At 40.1% G+C, this 20942-nt stretch overlaps 1 protein-coding gene and 2 pseudogenes across 1 annotated transcript; 1 reads left to right on the forward strand and 2 right to left on the reverse strand.

Moving 5' to 3' along the window:
- Positions 1-1653: 1653 nt before the first annotated feature.
- Positions 1654-3547, reverse strand: LOC145470341 (uncharacterized; annotated as a pseudogene).
- Positions 3548-8306: 4759 nt separating this feature from the next.
- Positions 8307-10825, forward strand: LOC145470592 (uncharacterized). Its single transcript, XM_081454399.1, has 3 exons — positions 8307-8932; positions 10458-10531; positions 10801-10825. Exons 1-3 carry the CDS (start codon positions 8330-8332, stop codon positions 10823-10825), a joined length of 702 nt encoding a protein of 233 aa, XP_081310525.1. The 5' UTR covers positions 8307-8329.
- Positions 10826-10972: 147 nt separating this feature from the next.
- Positions 10973-14486, reverse strand: LOC145469810 (uncharacterized; annotated as a pseudogene).
- Between the last annotated feature and the right edge of the window lie 6456 nt (positions 14487-20942).

A 20942-nucleotide genomic window follows, 5' to 3' on the forward strand; every position in this document is an offset into this window, starting at 1 on the left:
GTACTACTCAAGAGAATAGCGAGCGAGTAGTAAAAGTTATTCCAGCATTAATTCAGACAATAACAATCACCTGACGTTGGCGCGAGAGCAGTAAATTAAGATGCAAATTGATCGTTAGTAACGATGTTAATTTATATATATGGGTTATTAAATTATTGACCGAGAGCGAGGTCAAGGGGGCTGGATATTGGCCAAGTTCTTTTTCGCTTGTTTATGCTGAGACTTTGTGAAGCAGTTTAAACCTAAGAACTAGTAGGTCGTGTCCTATGATGGTTTATCAAATTTTATCAACGTAAAAGGCAGGTATATAATGTACCTGCTCTAATTTGTTAGACAGTCCAGAAGTTTTTATATCTTTGAGTTAGCACTAATCACGTCCCCCCAATATGTCCCCCGGTGTGTGCCGACTTAAATTGTGTTTGACAATTCATCGACCATCTCTAAGCATAATTTCTTGCATTATTACTTAAGTACTATTAAATCTGCGATAGACCAGCATCTCGTCCAGGGGGAGTAGAATTACTCCTAACCGCTTCATGCTACAGAAACCGGGATAAGCTCCGGCAGCTATGAGCCAGTCGGCTCCAAGGCTTCACTTTACTTATGCCATATTGATGAGCCTCAAGCTTCCCTTACGTTTGGATTAATCTAACTTTCAAATAGAGGCGGCGATCAACATCTTCCTGAAGAAACCCTGGGCATTTGACTACTCGATGCGCTTTTGTGTTGGGAATTTTTCCCCACGTTGATGGGGTGGGAAATTTGGCACAGTATGGAAGGGGTAGCTAGGGGGCCAAGTTGCCTCTACAGCAAGCTGAAGTATTGTAGAAGAAACCATGAGACAACGCGTATATGTCGTGCATCAAAAACAATACCTTCCAAAGAATGGGGCTGTACAGTGTTTGATAGTAAATTCAGGGTCACACTAGTCTAACTTGTGAAGACTGATTCCTTACAGGCACGGTGGAAGCTGAAATCGGTCGCAAGGAGGTTTTTTGTTTTATTTTTTCGATTCCACTTAATATCATGGATACTGAAACGAGCACAACGGAATAAACTGGGTTCACTTGACATATGTGCAGTCTAAAAAGTCAGCGCTAAATTAACTTTGCAAAAAGCCCTTATTCTGTTAAGTGTAATGAGGATGGATCAATGACAAACATGCAATCAATGGATCAAATTTTCAGCCATCTGAGATGACTTCGATTATCTGTCAGAAACTATAAGAACTCTGTTAAAAAGATCGACAGTTCTACTAGTCTAAAAATGGGTCTAACATACTGAACTAATAACACAGTCAAGGCATGAAGCAACGAAAGTATCTAGATTGATTGGTAGCCTCCACTTGATGCAGTAGATCAGTGTCCAAGGCCTGTTTCTGAGGTTTTAAAGCGCTTAGAATTAAAAACATAATGAAAACTGTTGTCCGGCCATAGACAACCCGCAGACATCAAAGGCCAATTTATATGCAAAAGTTTCCCCACCTAACCTAACTGCTCGACATAATGTCATGTAGTTAAGCCACTTACAATGCACAAACTTGTAAACAGAAAATGTCTACTTAGCAGAGTTGTCCACTTATGCATGTTAAAAATCTAGTGTCATCGCTCTGTGACTGGACAACAAACCAAGAGTCCACGTAGTACGGAATTTCGCCTGGCATTAGTGGCGTTTTCAATGTCTACTCACACTGAGCTCAATCTAAATCTAGCTCGGGTATCGTGATGTAATGGAGTTTACGTTTCCATACTTCTTTAGAGTGCAGAATTATTTGGCTAACATGATCAACAACACCGGCCATGATGTAATTCTCAGGCACCATGGAGAGGAACGGTTCGATACGCTGTTTTAAAAGAGCAAGCCCTTTTTCACCACCTTCGTTCACTGTAACATCAGCAACGTCTTTAAGGAAACCTGACGCCTTGTACTCCGGAGAAATTGCTTTGTGAATATTTGGCAAGCTTGAGTTGTCTTCTTTAGTGTAACAAGAAACAAGATCATCCAACCATTCAATAGCAATTTGACGAAGAGGAACCTCCTCGACTTGTTGTTCACAAAACCCTTTGTGCTCAGACTCGAATTTCTCTTTCATCTCGCAGGTTCTGATGTAGAATTTACGAGCCAACAAATTTAGCTCCCCTTCAAGGGTATTCAGTAACTTTTTAAAGAAAGCTTGAAACGCTTTCCATATTTGGATCAACCTTCTGTAGCCACCTTCGTCAAGCTCTGTGGTGTTGAGGTCAAAGATCATAAACCGGCGAGAGCCACGTCTACCCAAAGGACCAAAAGGAAGGTTTTCAATGTTTAAAAACATTTTGTTCCAAACAGCAGTCGGGTTTTTTCCAGTAAGGAGGCCTGAGATCATGTAATCTATCACATCTGTCATTTGTAAAGCCCTGATTTGTTGTTTTCTCTTCTTGGCGTCCTTTTGTGTGTACGCCAATTCCGAACCCTTCATCTTATTTAACATGTCTTCCAGGACACATTGGCGCAGTTTGTTGTCGTGATCAGCCACAGTTAGTATATTTTGCCCTGGTATGAAGAAGTTCGGAATTTTCTCCGTCTTCACACCTTGCAGGGCCAGCTCTAAAGCTTGAATTGTCCTTTGGCCCCTACAATTTTTATCCCAGCGAAAGCGGTCCGCTATGAACAGCTCTGAAAGAAGGACGGTCTTCAACAGGTATGATGGAATCAAGGTTGAATCCCATCCCAGTTTCTTCGATATCTCATCTCTCATGACTTTCAGGACTCGGCAGCATGCTTTAAAACCGTCCGGAGAAAAGGCCAGAATTTCTTTTTCTGCCATGGAAAACGAAATACGCCAGCTGTCACATCCAGCGGGAACAACATGGAATCCGCACTTTTGAAGAATTGGATCTATTTCTTGGGAACACGTTGTCAACTCAACGGGGAGCTTGGATTTGTGATAATCCAAAGTCAGTGTCAAATCCACTCTTACGATTAGATTTCTATAACTATTGCCGCCTTGCCATTCAATGTAAAGTGTTGTAGTCGGTCCGTGACTTTCCGAGTACATCACAGGTGAACTTTCTTGGCCATCGATATTTCCCAGTAGCCCAGAATACACAGGCCACCATATTTCATTAAACACGTCTTGCCCTACTCGTTTGAGGGCCAGTCCTTGAGGTAGCTCGGTGTCACTTAGAGATGCATTGACAAGTTTCTTGAAGAAACGGGAGATCATATGTGGGTTGAAGAAGCCTTCGTCATCTTTGAATTCTTCCCACTCTTGTTCAGCAACGAATAGTTTGACGTAGCCTTCGCCTTTGTTGCATGGACGAAATAATGGTTTGTCGGTGAATGAGTCAATTCTGATCATGAAGTCGAATTCATCTGGCTGGCAAACCTTTGTTCCTTCGTAAACACTTCCGCTCTTAATAACAGTGCTCTGAAATCGCTTGTCTCGCTTTTCCACCTCCGCCAGAATGTTGGTCAAGAATTGCTCGAGTTTCTGTCGAATCAATTCGGCTTCGTTTTCATCTTCAAACCTTGCCTTTTTCTCAAAACGTTCCACAGTTTAAGCCATGAAGACGCAGTCTGACTATTTCATTTTCCCTTTTTCCAACGGAATGAGTCACGCGCCAAAGATACCCTTTCCTGCTTGGAACAAGAAAACAAAGAGTAACGTTTCTGTAAGTTGATATATTTAATATTGCCCTATTAATATTATACTTTGAAAGTGACATGGCCTAATGAGGAACATTGAAATAGATGTTCAACCAAATAAGACTAGACTAAACTAGACTACATTGAATGTACTACACAAGAAAATAGAGAGAGAGTAGTAAAAGTTATCCTAGCATTAATTCAGACCGTAGCAAGCACCTGACCTTGACGCGAAAGCAGTTAATTGAAAAGCAGATCGATCTTTTAGTAACGCTGTTCCTTCATATGTATGCGTTAATTAACAAGCGCGAGGTCAAGATGGCCGTATATTGGCCAAGTTCGTTTTTGCGTGTTTATGCTGAGATTGAGGACGCATTTGTAAGGGAAGTCACGCCAAACTGGGCCAGTCTGCCCGAGCGTACCGTAGTATGGAGAGACTAAGAGTAGTATGGATCACTCCCCGCATCTCCCCAACCCTCTTCTGGTCACAATCCAAGAAAGCGGCATCGAAAACCTGGTCTATCGAGCGTTCCGTTCGAAAATGACGCCTATACTGCAGGGTATCTGAAATAGGGCAGTGAATGCCGCACGTCTCCGCCAAAAATCCAGCCAAATGGCTTCAACGAGCCCCACGTGGGATGTTTGATTTTCCTTGTGTCAATGTATTACAACTGATTTGTAAAAAATGTTGGACAATTTCCGTTGTTTGTGACCCTGCGTCATGTGTTTTGATGGCAGGCATATTCCTTGGCTTGTATAACAGTGCATTGATCAATTCCTGGTGTTCTGTTGGTGGGATGTTGATAAAGACTTACTTTAAAAAAGTTAGTAACATCTTGTGGTGAAGGTCGGTAACACCGAGTTTGATTTTGGGAGCGCTTATTAAAATAAAGTTTACTTTGTGTTAAAACGGTTGTGTTCGAACCATTGTTGTTCTTCATGTATGCAGAGTTTTCCGGGAAAGTGCGACGTGAGCATATGACTGAAGAAAAATAGTTTCACCTGACACTCTTTGAATTCTTGGCTGACAATTCAAGCTCTATATAGAAGGGAGAGCAGGTACGCGGAATAACCCTAAGACCTTCATTTAGGCAATGTATAACCTTACTGCAGTAAGCTTGAGCACTTCTAGCCAGTGAACAACAAGATAGATTAATTATCAACAGATACAGAATGATGTTTTGCATACTTGTTACGATTACGATTAAGACGCTTTTTTCGAACATTTCTTCGAACATTTCCGCCGGTAAATTCAGCATGACTGAGCCATGATTTGATTTAAAAGGTAAAAAGCAGTTCTGGAAGAGGACATTTATGAACAACTGCAAACACTGCTATCACAAGGTACTTTGGTTTGCAAACCAGTACTATGATCAAATGACACCGTCGTATTTTTCTTCGCTTATAGGAATCGTTTGTGCAAATTTGGAAGTAGACGCTAAAGACAGTCAATTATTCTGATCTAACTGAAAGGTAGGTGCTCTAACTCACACAGTTACGAAATGAGCGAATACGATAGAAGGCAGACGTTCTCAAGTACCTAAACCTAACTACTCACTTTGACTTAAAATCAGTAAAACAATCAGTGGCCGTTACTTGGAACAACATTTCTGACACCTTAAGATTCTTGAACACAATGTCATATTTTTACAAAGCTGTAATAAAAAACACTTGTCCGTAAAACAGGAACAGTCACGCTATTTTCCTACAAGTTGATAAAAACAGGAACATGCAATTATCTGCTGTTGGTCATGCAAGCACAGACTGAATCAAATTGTTAGAAGGTCAAATGTCTTGTTAGCAGGCATATTCCTTGGCTTGTATAACAGAGCATATATCAGTTCCTTCAATCAGAAAACTATTATCTTATAATTCAATAAATTTCAGCGCTTCTCGACTCTGCAGATTCACACAGCGCTTTCCTTTCACCACAAATTACGATTTAAATGTCTTGAAATTTATAGCGGCCAATAAAAATTTCGGAAAAGGAGTACAATCTGGCGAGCTTTAACCAAATTTTCGAAATATTTTTACTTGAAATTTTCATTTTCCTTTTGGAGTTCCCGGAATTCGGTTAAATTATTCGCAGTTCGAAAGTTGAACAATTTCCGAAATTTCCAGACATTTTCGCGCCATATACCCCGTTACAAAAGTTACGGAGCTCTTGGTTGAATGTCGGAAAGCGTGCCATACCGTAAAATGCCGCTTATAAGCCCCTCCGGTTATATAGGTTCATCTACCTGTAAACAACAAAATATATCTTCCCATTAAAAGCCCCCCTCTGGTGTAAAATGATATGAGCTCGATTTATTATGCCATTTTTTGAAGCTGAACGAGTATAAGGAAAACGTATTTCGATCAACACGGTAACTCATTGCGAAACGGTTTTTTACATTCCGCTTATAAGACTCTCCGTTTAAAAGCCTATTCAAATTCCCTTGACGAAGTTGTATAAGTCTAGGTCTTATACAACAAACTGCTTATTAATTAAGCGGCAGTTTGCCGTAGGTAGTGCTGTCAGTTACAAACAGGAAATTCTGTAGACTTGTTGCTTGTGTACAGAGGGATAATCAGAGAAGTCGGCTTTTCTAAGTAGGATCCTTGTTTCAGATTAGTTTGAGGTGGTAAGTTCGTAGGCTGTAATTTTATCGAACGTCTCTGGACGTTGCGCATGGCTGTGCCATTTGGCCAATTTACCTACACTGCTTTTTTTTAAAACAAGCTACGTTTGTAACTTAGCGGTATCATGATAAAATGATGCAGTGGTGTGTTTCTGTGTCTCACAGGAATCATGTTGCTGAATTTAGATCTCGACACTAAAGGCAGCCAATTATTGCAGTCCAACTGAGAGGTAAGTTCATCCATTCACACTCCGAATTTAATTAAACTGAGCGTTTGCTTAACTAATCAAAGTAGCTATGAGCTACTCAACTTGGAAAATGGACCTTCTGTAAGCAATTTTGATGCTACTGAACTGAGTTTTTAATCCGTAGGTCATATATGTTTTTTTATACACTCTTTTTTATATATATATGTAAGACTATTGTTTTTTTCGGCCCAGACTGAATATTCATATTATTCGGCCGATTTAAGGCTGAAAATGTTCTTGTGAATATCCTTATATTATAGCGGATGACATTCTGTTTTAATGACTTTGTGGCGTTGAAGTAATTTTGGAGCCAGACTGCAGGCAATAAAGTCTGGTATGACACACATAACTTCTTGGAAAAATGTTTTTGCAATCGGCCATACGGCTAGTGCTGAGTTTGTTGTTTTTAGGTTAGTTTTACCGTTTAGCGAAAAGAAGAATTTTTGTATATTATACAATTATATAACTGTATTCTATTTACAACTTTTCAACACATGATATGAGTTATGGCGGTGCGTGACACAGAGCTACGATCGGATTTGTCGAAATATATATACTTATCTCATGAGTTTTAGTCTTTTTAGAAGTTATAGCATCAGGAAAAGCGCTTATGTAAAAGATTATTTGTTCAGTACAAATAATCAGTCGCCTAGATAGCCCAAGTAAGTTCCAGATGTTTACATTATTTTCTAGCCGCCATATTGGTGTTCCAGGATCTAGGTACACCAGCATGGCGGTTTCATCCTGCCTTACTGGCTCTGTAAATTTCTGCGAAATATTTCGACGAATATCTGAAGTTTGGGAAAATGCCCAGACCTAAAACTTGGAGAAGTGTCTTCTTCAATTATTTCATATAACATCACTATTTCTTAGCTTTATCGACTGAATGGTTTTCCATTTGTATACTTTTTGTTTTGCGTGACAGCGAAAAGCGAAAGGCCGGAAATGACAAGACAATATTATTCAGCTGAAGATTACGTGAAAGTGTGCGGAATTTATTCAACGTTTAGACCTTCAATCAGGCAACGCGTATTACTTTCCTGCTCTCATCCATGCAATTGTGGATTCTTCTTAGGAAGTCAACGAATCAACTAACCCGAAAACGAATCCTTCGTCAACGTAAACCTTCCTCGTTCTTACATACCTGTGTTATTTGTTGTGGTATGTGGTCCCCGGCTTATAAATGTCCACAAAAATCAAACGAAGTCAAATTTCTTCCGCAAGGCTGGAAAACTCAAATTCGCTCGTCTTTTGCATGTAGCTTGTCTCTAACCAGAGTGCAAATAGGCTGTAGTTTTTTTGCTTTTTTTTCCCCCTTGAAATAGTTTTGTGTTTCCGAGAAAAACGACGTCTTCGATTTAATCTTCAGACTCAATTTAGCGACTCCCAACTGGGCTGAAATTCTACCATTTTCATTCGATTTGCATTTCGCAACTGTTGAGCATAGAAAAATTTGTAATACAACTAGCTTATGTAAAAACTTTTAATTTCAAGAACATTGGATGATCACTGTATCGGCACTGTATGGGGCTTCTTTACGGGCAAAATTTCGAACGTGAATACATCATCGTTTTGTTGAATTAATTATTGTTATGCGTAATAACTATTTAGCCATAGGAAAGATTCCAGTGTTCAAGTTTTGGCAAATTACTCCGTAATGATCACAACAGTGCTTGTGGTGTTTTGTCGAAATCAGGTCGGATGTTTTATTTTTAGTTTCACACTCGTGGCTTTATGGATATAGTTTTAACAAGTTTCATTTTAATTTAATTAAGTATTTATGTAATTTTTTGTTTTGAACAATAGATCTGAAGAACTTACCTTCATGCCGCGATGGATGCCGATTCAATAATTAAACTTGGGCTTCGATCAAGAACACTGCCTGGAGGCATTGAACTATTTTTGGTTGTATTCTTTGGGATATCATTTATTGCTTTTCTGAAAAGCACCTACAACAGAGAGACATTCACTTGTGAGCCCGAAACCAGTTCTATCACCAAACAACTCTGCTATGACGAGTACTCTTCTGCAATGAATCAGTGGTTTACGCCCCTGTATTTTGTTGTTTTGGCTTACATCGTTTTATCTGTCCTCTCGATATCCTTCATGCTTTACGGTGCTTTCACTCTTCGGGAACTCAAACGCGATCAGCAAAAGAAACCGGACCGTTTCAGGAGGGTCTACCTTCTACATGTATGCTGTCGACTGATTTTTATTCTTGTCATGATTGGGATCTTCTGTGGCAACCAGACCCTTATTGTTCCTAAGACGTACAAGTGTTCAGAGGCAGCTGTCGCAACACCGACTCCAATCAACCAGACAGAAGCTAATTTGCATTGCCATGATCAGCATTACAGGGAAAAATCAATTTCCAACATTGCCATCATTGTCATTAAAGTGTTCATTATGATTCTCTGCATAATCGAATTAATTCAGGTAAAATTGATAGCTCTATTTATACACTTGATATGAAATTGGGTTGAGTGTATGACGTCATCAGTCATCTCATTTGCATATTTTACACATTTTTCAAACTTAAATATCCCCGGAACTAATGTAGACATTTGCAAACGGTAAACGGAGTTTTTATTTTTTCATGGAATTCTATGTGATAAACCTAAAAAATCGAGGGGGAAAAATTTGATCATTGTACCACTTTAAAATGGCTTTATAAAAGCCCTGATTTAAAACCCATCAGAAAACTGTCCCGCAGAAAATACATGGCCAAACCATGTTAGAAATGAGCCGCATATCGGATCAGATATGATATGCCGCTCAATTTTAACATGGTTTGCATTTTCTGCGAGACAGTTTTTGTCTGTCCGCAGTGTCCTTATCGCGACAACGACATGATATTTTGGATTTTGCTTAAAGTCCGGGATCACGGGTCTTACATGTGATATATTGGCCAATCCGCAGACATTTGGACTTGAGTTTCATCTGAGGTCATTGTCATGTGTATTTAGGGCCTGATTACATGGCGAATTTCAGCCCGGCTAGGGGGGCTGAAATTTTGTTGCGATTACATAACGAATTTCAGCCCGGGCTGAAATATTAGCCTCGGCGCCAAATATGAAATTGTGTGCGAAAATAAAGTCTCCAGAGAATCAAAATGGCGCTGAGAACACGAGTAGTGGTATGGGCTAGTCCAGTACGAATTTGACAGGTAGTGTGATGCAAATGAAAAAGTATTGTTATGGAAAGGAGTTCTATTGTTTTCTCGAGTTTGACGTATCCATGGTAACCAGAAGCCCCGCCCCCTTTGACGTCATTAATCTCGTTTCCGTGTTGACCGAGTAAAAAGCCTGGTTTCTAAGATAAACAAAGTAATCACGCAATTTTAAAGTTAACCATTAACTTTAATATCAAATGTTTCCCTAAAATTACAGGACAGAACCGTGTGCAACTCCCTAGTGGATTGCGCTCACCTTATGAATGAAACTATTTACAAAAGTGTTTCCAAATGGCACAACAGTTCAATCATGTCCACGTCCTCATTTGTTATTCTTTCATAGCCATAGGGATATGTTTTGAAGGTGTAGGGATCTATCACTCGGTTTTCGTACACAAGCTGGTACTTTTTCGTCTGAGAGATTGTGGTCAGTGAGTACTCTTTGGAGTTTCGGACGATGTGATAAAGCTTGTAAATATCAGTTTGTCGCGTTTTCTCGAGAGGGCGTTGAATTTCGTCTAAAACATTTTGCCGCAACACTTGATAATTTAACTGCTTGCCACCTTCACTGTTTAAAGAGATTCCCCTCACTTTGCATTCTTCTTTTTCTTTCTTCGTGAGGTAACCATAATTTTTCGGTCCCGGGGACGCAAATTCAGTGATGAAGTCGTCTTCTCCCAACTCGTCCTTGAAATCACCGAGAAAGTCGTCAAGGGGAGGATTGTTTTCATGAGGTAAACTGGAAAAGATAACGCTGTCGGTGTCTGTGTACTGTACTCGTTCTTGTAGCATGCCCAGAGCTGCATACAAACGAAGTCGAGCCCAACATGTCGTGAAACAAGCGATGAAAATGTTGAGGTTTGGTGAGACAGGTTCGTCATTCGATTTCAGTTTATAGTGAATTTCAACGATGTTTTCCGACAATACACTCACGTAGCAAATGTCATTTGCATCACTTTCATGGAATGCACTGAACCTCATAGGATCTCCGAACTCTTTGATTTGAGTTTTGTTGGTACGCTGGCCAAACTTCCCCCACATGGAATTTAACATCATTTTTGCAAGGCTACGTTTGCCGGGATTCTTTTCAATGTTGTTGCGGTTGAGTTCGATGTCCTCTTTCGCTTTGTAGGATCTCAGATGTTCTTGCTGTTTGACGGGATCATCGCCTACATGAGCTGGCCAGCCGCTTGCCTCCTCTTTAATCTTTAACCATGTATTCACATAGTCTTTAAAGAGACCTTTCCTCGTTTCAGAAAAATGCCACACTTCGTGAATGTAAGTTATTTTGTAGTCCTTCTCAACTGTTTTGTTCAGTTCGGAGGTACACCATGTACCTGTAATTTGTCTTTCACTGTCGCTGTGACTGCAAACCCAGGACCGTTGTAGCATTGGTTTTTCCATCTCTTCTTGTACACAGGCTCTACATAGCGGGAATGTTAGTTTACCATTTTCACGCAGCGGAAGTACTGGATGAAACAGTTTTTCTGGAGGTAAGATTGTGACCTTGGCAATCCCGAAGTAATTTTGGATGTCTGTGTCTTCCGGCTGAAATATAATTTCAGGGTGGCCGACAGGATACTCAGCATTCTTATTAATGAACGGATAGAGAGATGTAAAATCATAGTAATGAATCTTCTCTCCTGAGGCGATGTCAGCCAGTTGATAGAGTTTGCCCATCCAATCGGTACAACAAATCTTTGTTTACCAACTGGGCGCTTTTCTTGGATCCGTTCATTAGAGATACGGTAGTGATTGAATCTTGGGAAGAACTCATCACGATGTCTCGATGAATTTGTGACATCTCATACATCCTTCGTCCTTTAAAAGGTGGCTGAGAATCCTTTGATCGTCCGAACTGCCTGGATGTAAATCCAAGACCATGTATCCGAACGGACGTTCTGTCAAACGTTGAAACGTGTCTTGTAAAACTTGCCATTGGGTGGGAAATGCCTGTAACAGTAAATTTCTCATGCCTAATTGATCTCGTGGATTCTTGAAGGCTACGACATAGTGGGCGTTTCTGGAAATACTCTTGGCATATTTCCCCGGCGGAAACATGTCTTGGCACAAGTAGAGCACGGTGACGTTCTGATGGTGAGAATGTTTGGTGAACAGATCCAACACTCGTTTATCGTTCCCTCCTTCAGCCATTAGATCGTCCAACACGAGTCATCCGCCTTTAGGAAACCACGTTTTCAGTTGATCTGTGTCGGGAACGCCTTCGTGAAACTTGACCCCCTGTTCTTTCATGGGCTAAAACCTGTCTTGCCACACTTCGTAACAATAATGTATTTGGGAGGGTGGGGTATGAGACAAATCGAGGTTGTTCAGTAAACGTTTAGTGGTAAACACAGTCTTGCCACACCCTGAAGGACCCACCACCAACAGACTGGAAGGGGTGTGAAATCGAAAAGACTTGCGTCGTTCCATGAGTCCAAATGACCAAACGCGCATGGGCATGCTACTTTTGATACCGCATGGAAAGGAAAAATTCCACCCAACGGGGAATGGAGCCCTGATCTCTCGAGTGACAGTCGAGAATACTAACCATTGTACTACAAAATCATCACACGGAAAATGAACGTTTTCAATCGTATTTTAATGTCAAACCAACAATCATTACACTAAATATCTCACACCGCAACGAGAGGTGTCCTGGTGATGTTTCACTTTACACACTTTATCCCATTCTAACTCTTTCTCGATCAACTTCTTTAACATCTGGCCTATTTTGTGATCGTTGTCTACATAATCATGTTTCGAGAAACGCCTCAAGAACTCGTTCATGCTTTGACCTCTCGCTCTGTCTTTTAAATAGAACAAGGCGTAATCACCACAGCTTTTACTGTAAATCGATTGCAGAGACTGTCCATTGTAATTGACATGTTGCCATTGACTTTTTAACCAGTCTTGCAAAGGCTGTGTTGACTTGTAAGTCTCTAAAGGTAGGGCGTAGCTGTCCATCACCTCGCACACATTCCCACTATGGGTCCAAAGCGCCAGCCAGTGTCGGCCCGGTCTATCATGTGGATCTGTGTTTACAATGTACCCACGAGGTTCTTTCTTGATCGGTCGACGTGGTAATCGATCACAAGCCACCGCACCCGTAAAAGTAAGGTTTCAAAATGGCACCCGCTTTCGCCAAATGATCCAGTTGCACGTTATTCAGAGGTACTTTTTCCATTAGCGTTGGTAAATGTCGTACAACACGGCTTTGTTCTTGTCTATTTCCAAGAGTTTTTCAAACTCTCCGTACAAGATGACTGTGATGTTGTTACCTGGTGCGACACCGAAGTTCAGCACGATCTGTAACTCTCCTGACTGCTTGGGGTTCAACACCGGACTGTCCAAACATCCGTTGGCTGCATTGTCAAATACAAACAGTGTGCAATTCTTGCCTTGACCCCAGTCTTCGCTTCTGACCATGTTACCTTAATGTTTGCACAAACATCCTGTGGCTTGTAAGAATCGATAGTAACCTCTCAGATCTTGGGTACCGTCGTTGTGCACTAGCTCCAGGGTCTCGTAAGGGTACTCTTCTCCCCTGACCAGTTGCCTGATGTTACTCACACCAAACTTTTGAAAACATAATGGGTCATGTGCCACAGTACCATTGAAGGCTTCTGAAAGCACAAGCCCAACGATGACTCTGTTAGGAATTCTGCCTTGAAATAAATTGTTGCACTCGTATCTTTGCTGGTTCCCTTGCATGTTGAAGGTCCTGATTTCACTTCTCACGGTCGGGTAAACCACTATGGTTCTGTTGACGTTCATTTTCGTCATCAACTCTCGTGTAATCATATCATCATCCCTGATTTGACAGGTTTTTTCTCAGGGGAGGAGATTGTTAATTGATTTGACTACCGGAGGCGCCAAACTGGCGGCCGCGCCCCTTGAACATGAGACAGCGTGAAGCTGTTACAGTCTCCCTATTTTTTCCGCCAGCCGTGCCCTCCACCACCCCTACCCACGGACATTTTGTACTCTCCCCAGTTTCGCTCGCATCAAGAGACCAAGATGGCGGCCCGTCGAACTCAACGATCGACATCCACGATCTCACGGAAAAATAGGGGACTGTGAACAGTCTAATTTCGGCAGGTTTAAGTTAAGTTCATCGCCGTTCGCAATCAAAATGTCAGGAAACCAGTTACATTAAACGAATTGCTGGTTTTCAGTGTCACCCAATTCAAAATAGATCAAAATAAAAATCAAAACCGGTCAATAGAATAAGTCCAGAATCTGGGAAATGAAAGAAGGTAAATATGCAAAGACTCTCGCCAAAATTCTGGTCACAGCAATTTTTCTTATGCGAGATACGCGGAGAATTTTTTTACCCAAATTTATAGAGATTTGTATGGAGACGCCATGCTGGTGCCCATCCGTATGGGCACCAACATGGCGGCCGGAAACCAACAGAAACATCTGTCGCTGAGTTTTGCTACAAAGAGTTCAAGGAACCGTCTAAAACTTTAAAATAATACTTTTTCTAAGACATGAACTGTTCAGATAGCCAAGTTCCCCGAAATTAGTCACTTTTTTAAGCATCATGATAGCTCTCTAGGCCGTCATGTAAATGCCGCGTCACGCAAAAGCTTAGAAATTCAAGCGTACTGTATCACAAAACCAAGAACCCATTCGGAGCGAAAATTTGTATGAATATTAGTTTTCAGCTGCTCTTATACATCATTAAAGTAAAATCTCAAGAAGATCAATAGTTTTGTAGTTCGAATTTTGTGACGTCATGTGAAAACCAGCTATTAAAGTCTTTTTCTTTGCCATATAATAAACATCTTATTAACCGAGCTAAGTCGGTCTGTATGGAAGAATCTTGACCTCGGTCTCGTGTCCAGACCTCACTGCGTTCGGTCTGTACTCACGACCTCGGTCAAGATTCTCCCATACAGACCTCCAGCTCGGTTAATAAGAGCTAAGTAAAATCAAAAGTGAAAGTGCTTCTGAAAGGGAAAACTCACTACCCGCTTAATAAAATAGATAGACAACTTTCCACAGCTTATCTTGTTATACTAAACTTTTGCTCAGTTCTCGATTACCAACTTTAAGGATTCGAATTTTGCTATCCCTCGAATTCAACACAACTGATGGAAAAACTGGCGAAGTCTCAATGTTGTAATATCAGTCGTGGAAAGCATGCATTCCACCGCGTTTGGCGATTATGAAGTTAACAGTCTTTTGCAAATTAATTGACACTAATCTTGATCAAACTATATGCGATAACTTCAGAGAATTCAATAACATACATTTAAAACAAGATTGACAAAATAACGTCAACATCGACGCAGATTATAAACAGTAAGTGTTGACTAATCAGATGATTAACTCCGCAAACGTGCTATAAACGTAAGGAAACCGGCAAAAAAAATGACAATTTTCCGCTAATTTTTCAAAAACATCAACTGAGCAACAAGCAGTACCTTTATCGGCCTCAGGTGAAAATTGTGCGCTCAAGAGACGATAAAACTGAATGCGTTTATGGAAATCAATGCGTCGGAATGCATTTCAAGAAATGTTGAACAAGATTGCTGCATGGAACCCACTGACCCCGCGCAACGCCTTGGAGCAGCCTGCGAAAAACTTGCGTCAACACAGGAAATTATGAACATTTTATCTGATAAATAAATGTATTCACGCAATTGTTTTGAGAGACATAGCCAAAATACAACCCAGAAAAAAGAGATCTTAAAATGAGGCGAAAAAAAGGTAATTTACAATTTTCGATTTTGAAAAAGTGTCCAATATTGATGACGCAAGTAATTCAAGTGCGTGTATACAAATCTGAAAAATGTGGACTGATTTCTTTGAAATTTGATTCTGATATTTCTGGCATAATGAGCAACAGGTAACCAGCATATAAGGGAAGTTTTTGGTTGCTGGCATGGAGGATTTGGGCCTCACAGCCAGTAACAAAGTATTAATATTTCAGTTGAGGAAAGGTATCAAACGCGTGCGTTTCACTCTGGCACCAGCTTAACCTCGCAGAAAGCTAATATCACGAGTTAGCCAAGGATAACAAACCGACCCACAAACCCTGCTTTGAACAACGAAATTTCACCCTAGGTTTGAGATTTCTACAGATTAGCTCTAATCCAAGGTTAATGAAACCCTCTTTTGCACAACCGGACTGTGAAGGTTGTATATAGTCTGAAGAAGGCTACCATTTTCTCGACTCGCAGCCAAAAAATCTAGACACGCAGATTGATCAGAAACCCTGAACAATACTTTAATGGTCCTGTCACTACCAGTGACGGATTTAACATCTTTGCTTGTTTACTGCAAACGTCACCTCAATACTCTTAAAACGAATATAGGTCAAATTAACCTGAATATTCTTTATATTCTCCATAATCTAAACTACTTTCGAAGTGCGCAGCACAAACATGTCTAGATAATTGCAACGGTCTGACACATCAAAACAACTCAGCATTGTTCAAACAAATTTCCGAATACTGCATGTGTTCAGTTGTGCACGTTACTATCGAAAAACTCGAAAAAAAGCTTAGAACTGGATGTTGGTATGTTTTAATTTGCAACGGACGCTCTTCTCAATGCAACTACAGAAAAGAGTCGACCCAATTCAATATGAGAGTCAAAGAAAGTTATCAAATTTTTGTGTAATTTTCTGAATTCTCGTAATTGACGGTCTTCTGCCACTTTCTTGACTTTCCTTAGCTTACTACAAAGTGCATAAGGTCTCTCTTGGAGAATGTGAAAAATCATCACGAGAAATAGATATGACATTCATTACTGAACATGATTAAATGAGCATGCATTTCTTGGGCATTACAAATTTATACACATTTTCCAACGGGCTATATCAGTGTTACAAAAGTCCGAAATAATAGATTTCTGCTAAAGACTTGCATGTGAGCGTTTTAACCAGCCAGGCTCGATACAAGAACACAAGAACACAAGATCCACAGAATGCTTCTTTTAACAATGTATTATAATTATGAGAAAATCAAAAGTGAAAGTGCTTCGGTTGGCGTTAAACCCGGCTTACAACCCATGCTATCCGCCTGATAAAGTAAATTGAGAACCTTCCAAATTTTCCAGTTTTCTAGCTTTGTGAATTCGAATTTTGCTTCTCCTCGAATTCATGACGACTTTTGAACAACTGGCAAAGTCTCTATAATATCAGTAATAGCAATCATTCCACAATAGACGCATTCCACAATAAGTGTTGGTCTATTAATTATGAGAAGTCACAAGTCTTTTTCAAGTTCATTGTCACTCAACTTGATCAAAGTATTAAACTGCATATGATAACCACAGAGAATTCGACAACATACATTTACAGCAAGATGATAAAGAACGCAAGCATTGAAAACAGACCGTAAACATTAGATTGTTCAATGATCAGTTGATTAACTCCCCATCTCTTAAACAAGGTATAAACATAAAGAAACCCTGCAAAAGTACAATTGCCTGTTGATTTACCTCAAAGAGACATCAACTGAGCGACATGCAGTACCTTGATCGACTTGCTCGGCTCCTGGCGAAAACTCTGCCGCTAGATTAATACGATTAAACTGAATGACGCAATGTCGGTGAATTTATGGAAAGCGGAATATGCGTCGGCGTGCATTCTCAGAAACGGTTCACAGGAAATTCGAGAGAATGGAACAAACTGATCACGTAACGCCTTCGGGCATCCTTTATAAAACCTAAAACTAAAGTCGCACAAGGACCAAATTGGTCCACAATCATAGTTTCCGTATCATTCATTAACTGGAAGCATTGCTATTCCCACTCGAAGGGATGTTTGGTCACTGCTGGATACCTTACAGCACTTATTATATCCAGTGAGACAATGGGCCTCCCACAAATATGGCTGCATATAATTACAATGGTCCGAACAAGACAATTCAGCATTCTTTAAGTGATCTAGATTCGAAATTGAAATTACCGAATACTGTATTCAATTTCCACACTAATCTCGAAAATAAGCTTAAAACTGCATGTTCGTATATTTCAGTTTACAACGGACGGCGCTCTCAATGCACCTACAGAAAAAGGTCGACCCAACTCAATATGTGAGCCAGAGGAAGTTGTCAAATGTGTGAATAATTTTCTGAAGTCTCGTAATTGGCGGTCTGACGCCACTTTCTTGACATTCGGTAGCTTAATACAAAGTGCGTAAAATATCTCTTGGCGAATGTGAAAAATCATCACTAGAAATAGATGACACTCATTACTAAATATTAAATTTCCTTTCTGTTCATAGTTAAATGAGCTGCATTTCTTGTCCATTTTCACTATTCCTTAATTTTATACACATTTCATTACTGACCATGCCAGCGTTACAAAAGTCCGAAATAATAGGTTTGTGCCCCGACTTATGCGCTTTTTAATAAGCTATTCTCGATTCAAATCTCTGCAACCCACCGGGCTGGCTTTTTGTACATTGTATTATAAGTATGGAAAAGCAAAAGTGAAAGTGCTTCAGTAAGGGAAAACTTACTACCCGCTAAATAAAACAGATAGCTAATTTTGCAAAGCTTACCTTGTTAAACTATACTTTTGATCAGTTCTTGCTTACCAACTTTGTGAATTCGAATTTTGTTCCTCCTCGAACTCGACACAACTGATGGAAAAATAGACGAAGTCTCAATGTTGTAACATCAGCATTGGAAAGCATGCATTCCAAAGCGCTTGGTGATTATCAAGTTATCAGTGTTTTTCAAATTAATTGTCACTAATACATACATTGAAACAAGATTGACAAACTACTGATTCTGTAACAACGCCAACATTGAAAGCAGACTATAAACAATAAGTATTGTCTTATCAGTTGATTAACTCCGCAAACATGCTACAAACCAAAGGGAACCCTCAAAAAAGGACAATTGCTCGCTAATTTTTCAAGAGACATCAAATGAGGAACAAACAGTACCTTTCTGGACTCTAGGTAAAAATTGTGCGCTCAATTGACGATAAAACTAAATGATTTTATGGGAATCTATGTGTCGGAGTGCATTTCAAGAAGCGTTGCACATGAATGGAACCAATCGATTACGCGTAACGCCTTCGGGCAGCCTGCATAAAACTTAGACAGGCTCTCAGTAAGTCGTCGTCTCCAAATTCGTCAACACGGAATATTATACACATTTTACCCGATGAATAAATGTATGCATGTTATCAATTGTTTTGCGAGACATAACAAACAACTTTCCAGAAAAAGAGATCTTAAAATTAGGCGTCGAGAAAAGGTACTTTACAATTTTCGATTTTTAAATGGCGCCAAATTATGATTGCGCAAGTAATTAAAGTGCGTGTATGGAAATCTGAAAATCGCGAACTAATTTCTCTGAAATTTGATTTCTGACATTTCTCGAGTTAGCCAAGAATAACGAACCAACGCACAAACCCTGCTTTCAACAAAGTTTCACCTTGGTTAGAGAATTCTACAGATTAACTCTAATCCAAGGTTTATTTAACCCTCTTTTGAACAACCGGACTGTGAAGGTTGACTTTAGCTCAGTTTTCGTTTGCCATCTTTATGAATTCGGAATCCCCTTCTCTTCAAGGCACTGCCAAAACTGGAGACGTTTGAATGGAATTCATTGGCCGTGGAAAGCATTCCTAAACCTGCATTACGCAGTATTAGTTGATTATGAAGTTCCATTCTTTTTCATGTTGTCTCTAAATTTGATCAAATTGTTAAGCAAGATACGATAACTGCAAAGGAGTCAGTACGTGTATCTACGGATTGCAAGAACGCCAACAAGTGTAAAGAGTAGTTGTTTATTGATCACTTGATTAACGCCGAACCTCTTAACCATGGTGTAAATTAACGTCAAGAAAGTCGGGAAAAAGAGCAATTTACCGCTAATTTGTCTTTATGAGACATCAAATGAGAGATATACGGTACCTTAATCCACTCCAGGTCAAACCTGCGCACCCAATTCACGATGAAACTACATGACTTGACGGAATCTATGGAAAGCAGATTGTACGTAGTGCATAACGAATGGAACAAATCCGGGGGGGGGGGCACTGCCATATACGGGCTATATAGGTATGTGCCGCTGTGAAGGGTATGGTTTTCAAGCAGTTTACTCTAGGATAGGGTATATAAATCAGGGCGTTTGGGTCTAGAATAGGGTATCATTTTTCACAAAACTGACTAGTTGGTTGAAGATTTTATCTAGACTAAGGAAACCAGGAATTGCCACTCAAAAATATAAAAAAAAAATCAAATCAGCAAGTTTAAATTTACGCAAATCAGCCTCAACAGTGTCGATAGATGGGGGATTTGGGGAGTTTACTCTAGTATAGGGTAGCAAAATTCAGCTGAACTAGCTCTGGTATAGGCTAAGGGTTCCATGGTCCCAGCGGCACATCCCCACCCAGAAATTCCCAAAGGACCTCCCCCGGGGGAACAAACTGATTACGAGTAATGCCTTCAGGCATCCTGCATAAAACCTAAAACTAAAGTCACACTCGGACCAGGCTGGTCCACATTGCCAGTACTAATCGCAGTTTCCGTATCATTCAGAGACTGAAAGCATTGCTACTCACTCTCGAAGGGATGTTTGTTCGGCACGTCGGGATACCTTGCAACACTTATCTCCATCGAAACAATGCACCTCCATAAGCTACATGCATGGCTAGATAATTACATTGGTCTGTCACGAGACAGCTCATTGTTGCTTAAGTGAAAAGACTCGAAATCGAAATTGTTGAGTCGATTTTCAATCGTGACTATAATTCCAAAAATCTGAACTTGGCGGTCTTCTAAATGTACTCAGTGAAAAAAAGTCGATCCAACTCAATATGTGAGTCAGAGAAGTTGTCAAAATTCTCGAGTAATTTTCTGATGTCTGGCTGCCTAACACGTTTTGCATCAGCGAGGCTCGATACAAGAACGCAAGAACACAAGACCCACAGAACGCTTTTGTTAACAATGTATTATGACTATGTAAGATCAAAAGTGAAAGTACTTCGGTAGGCGAAACTTACTATCTGCTCGATAAAACTGATAGAACGTGAGACTTTCATATAAATTCATCCTTTTGAACTAAACATTTGCCCAGTTTTCCCATTCTTTTTCGCTTCAGCACAAATGGAAAACTGGCTAAGTCTTTTGTTAGAAGTGGAAAGCATTTTTGAACCCGCGTTTCGCAGCCTTTTTTGGTTATGAAGTTACTAGTCTTTTTCAAGTTGCCACTTACCTTGACATAAGAATTGAATTACATACAATAACTTCAGAAAATTCGTAACATACATTGACAATAACGTTGATAAATTATA

Source organism: Orbicella franksi, chromosome 15 (assembly GCF_964199315.1).
Source record: "Orbicella franksi chromosome 15, jaOrbFran1.1, whole genome shotgun sequence".
Classification (NCBI taxonomy): Eukaryota; Metazoa; Cnidaria; class Anthozoa; order Scleractinia; family Merulinidae; genus Orbicella; species Orbicella franksi.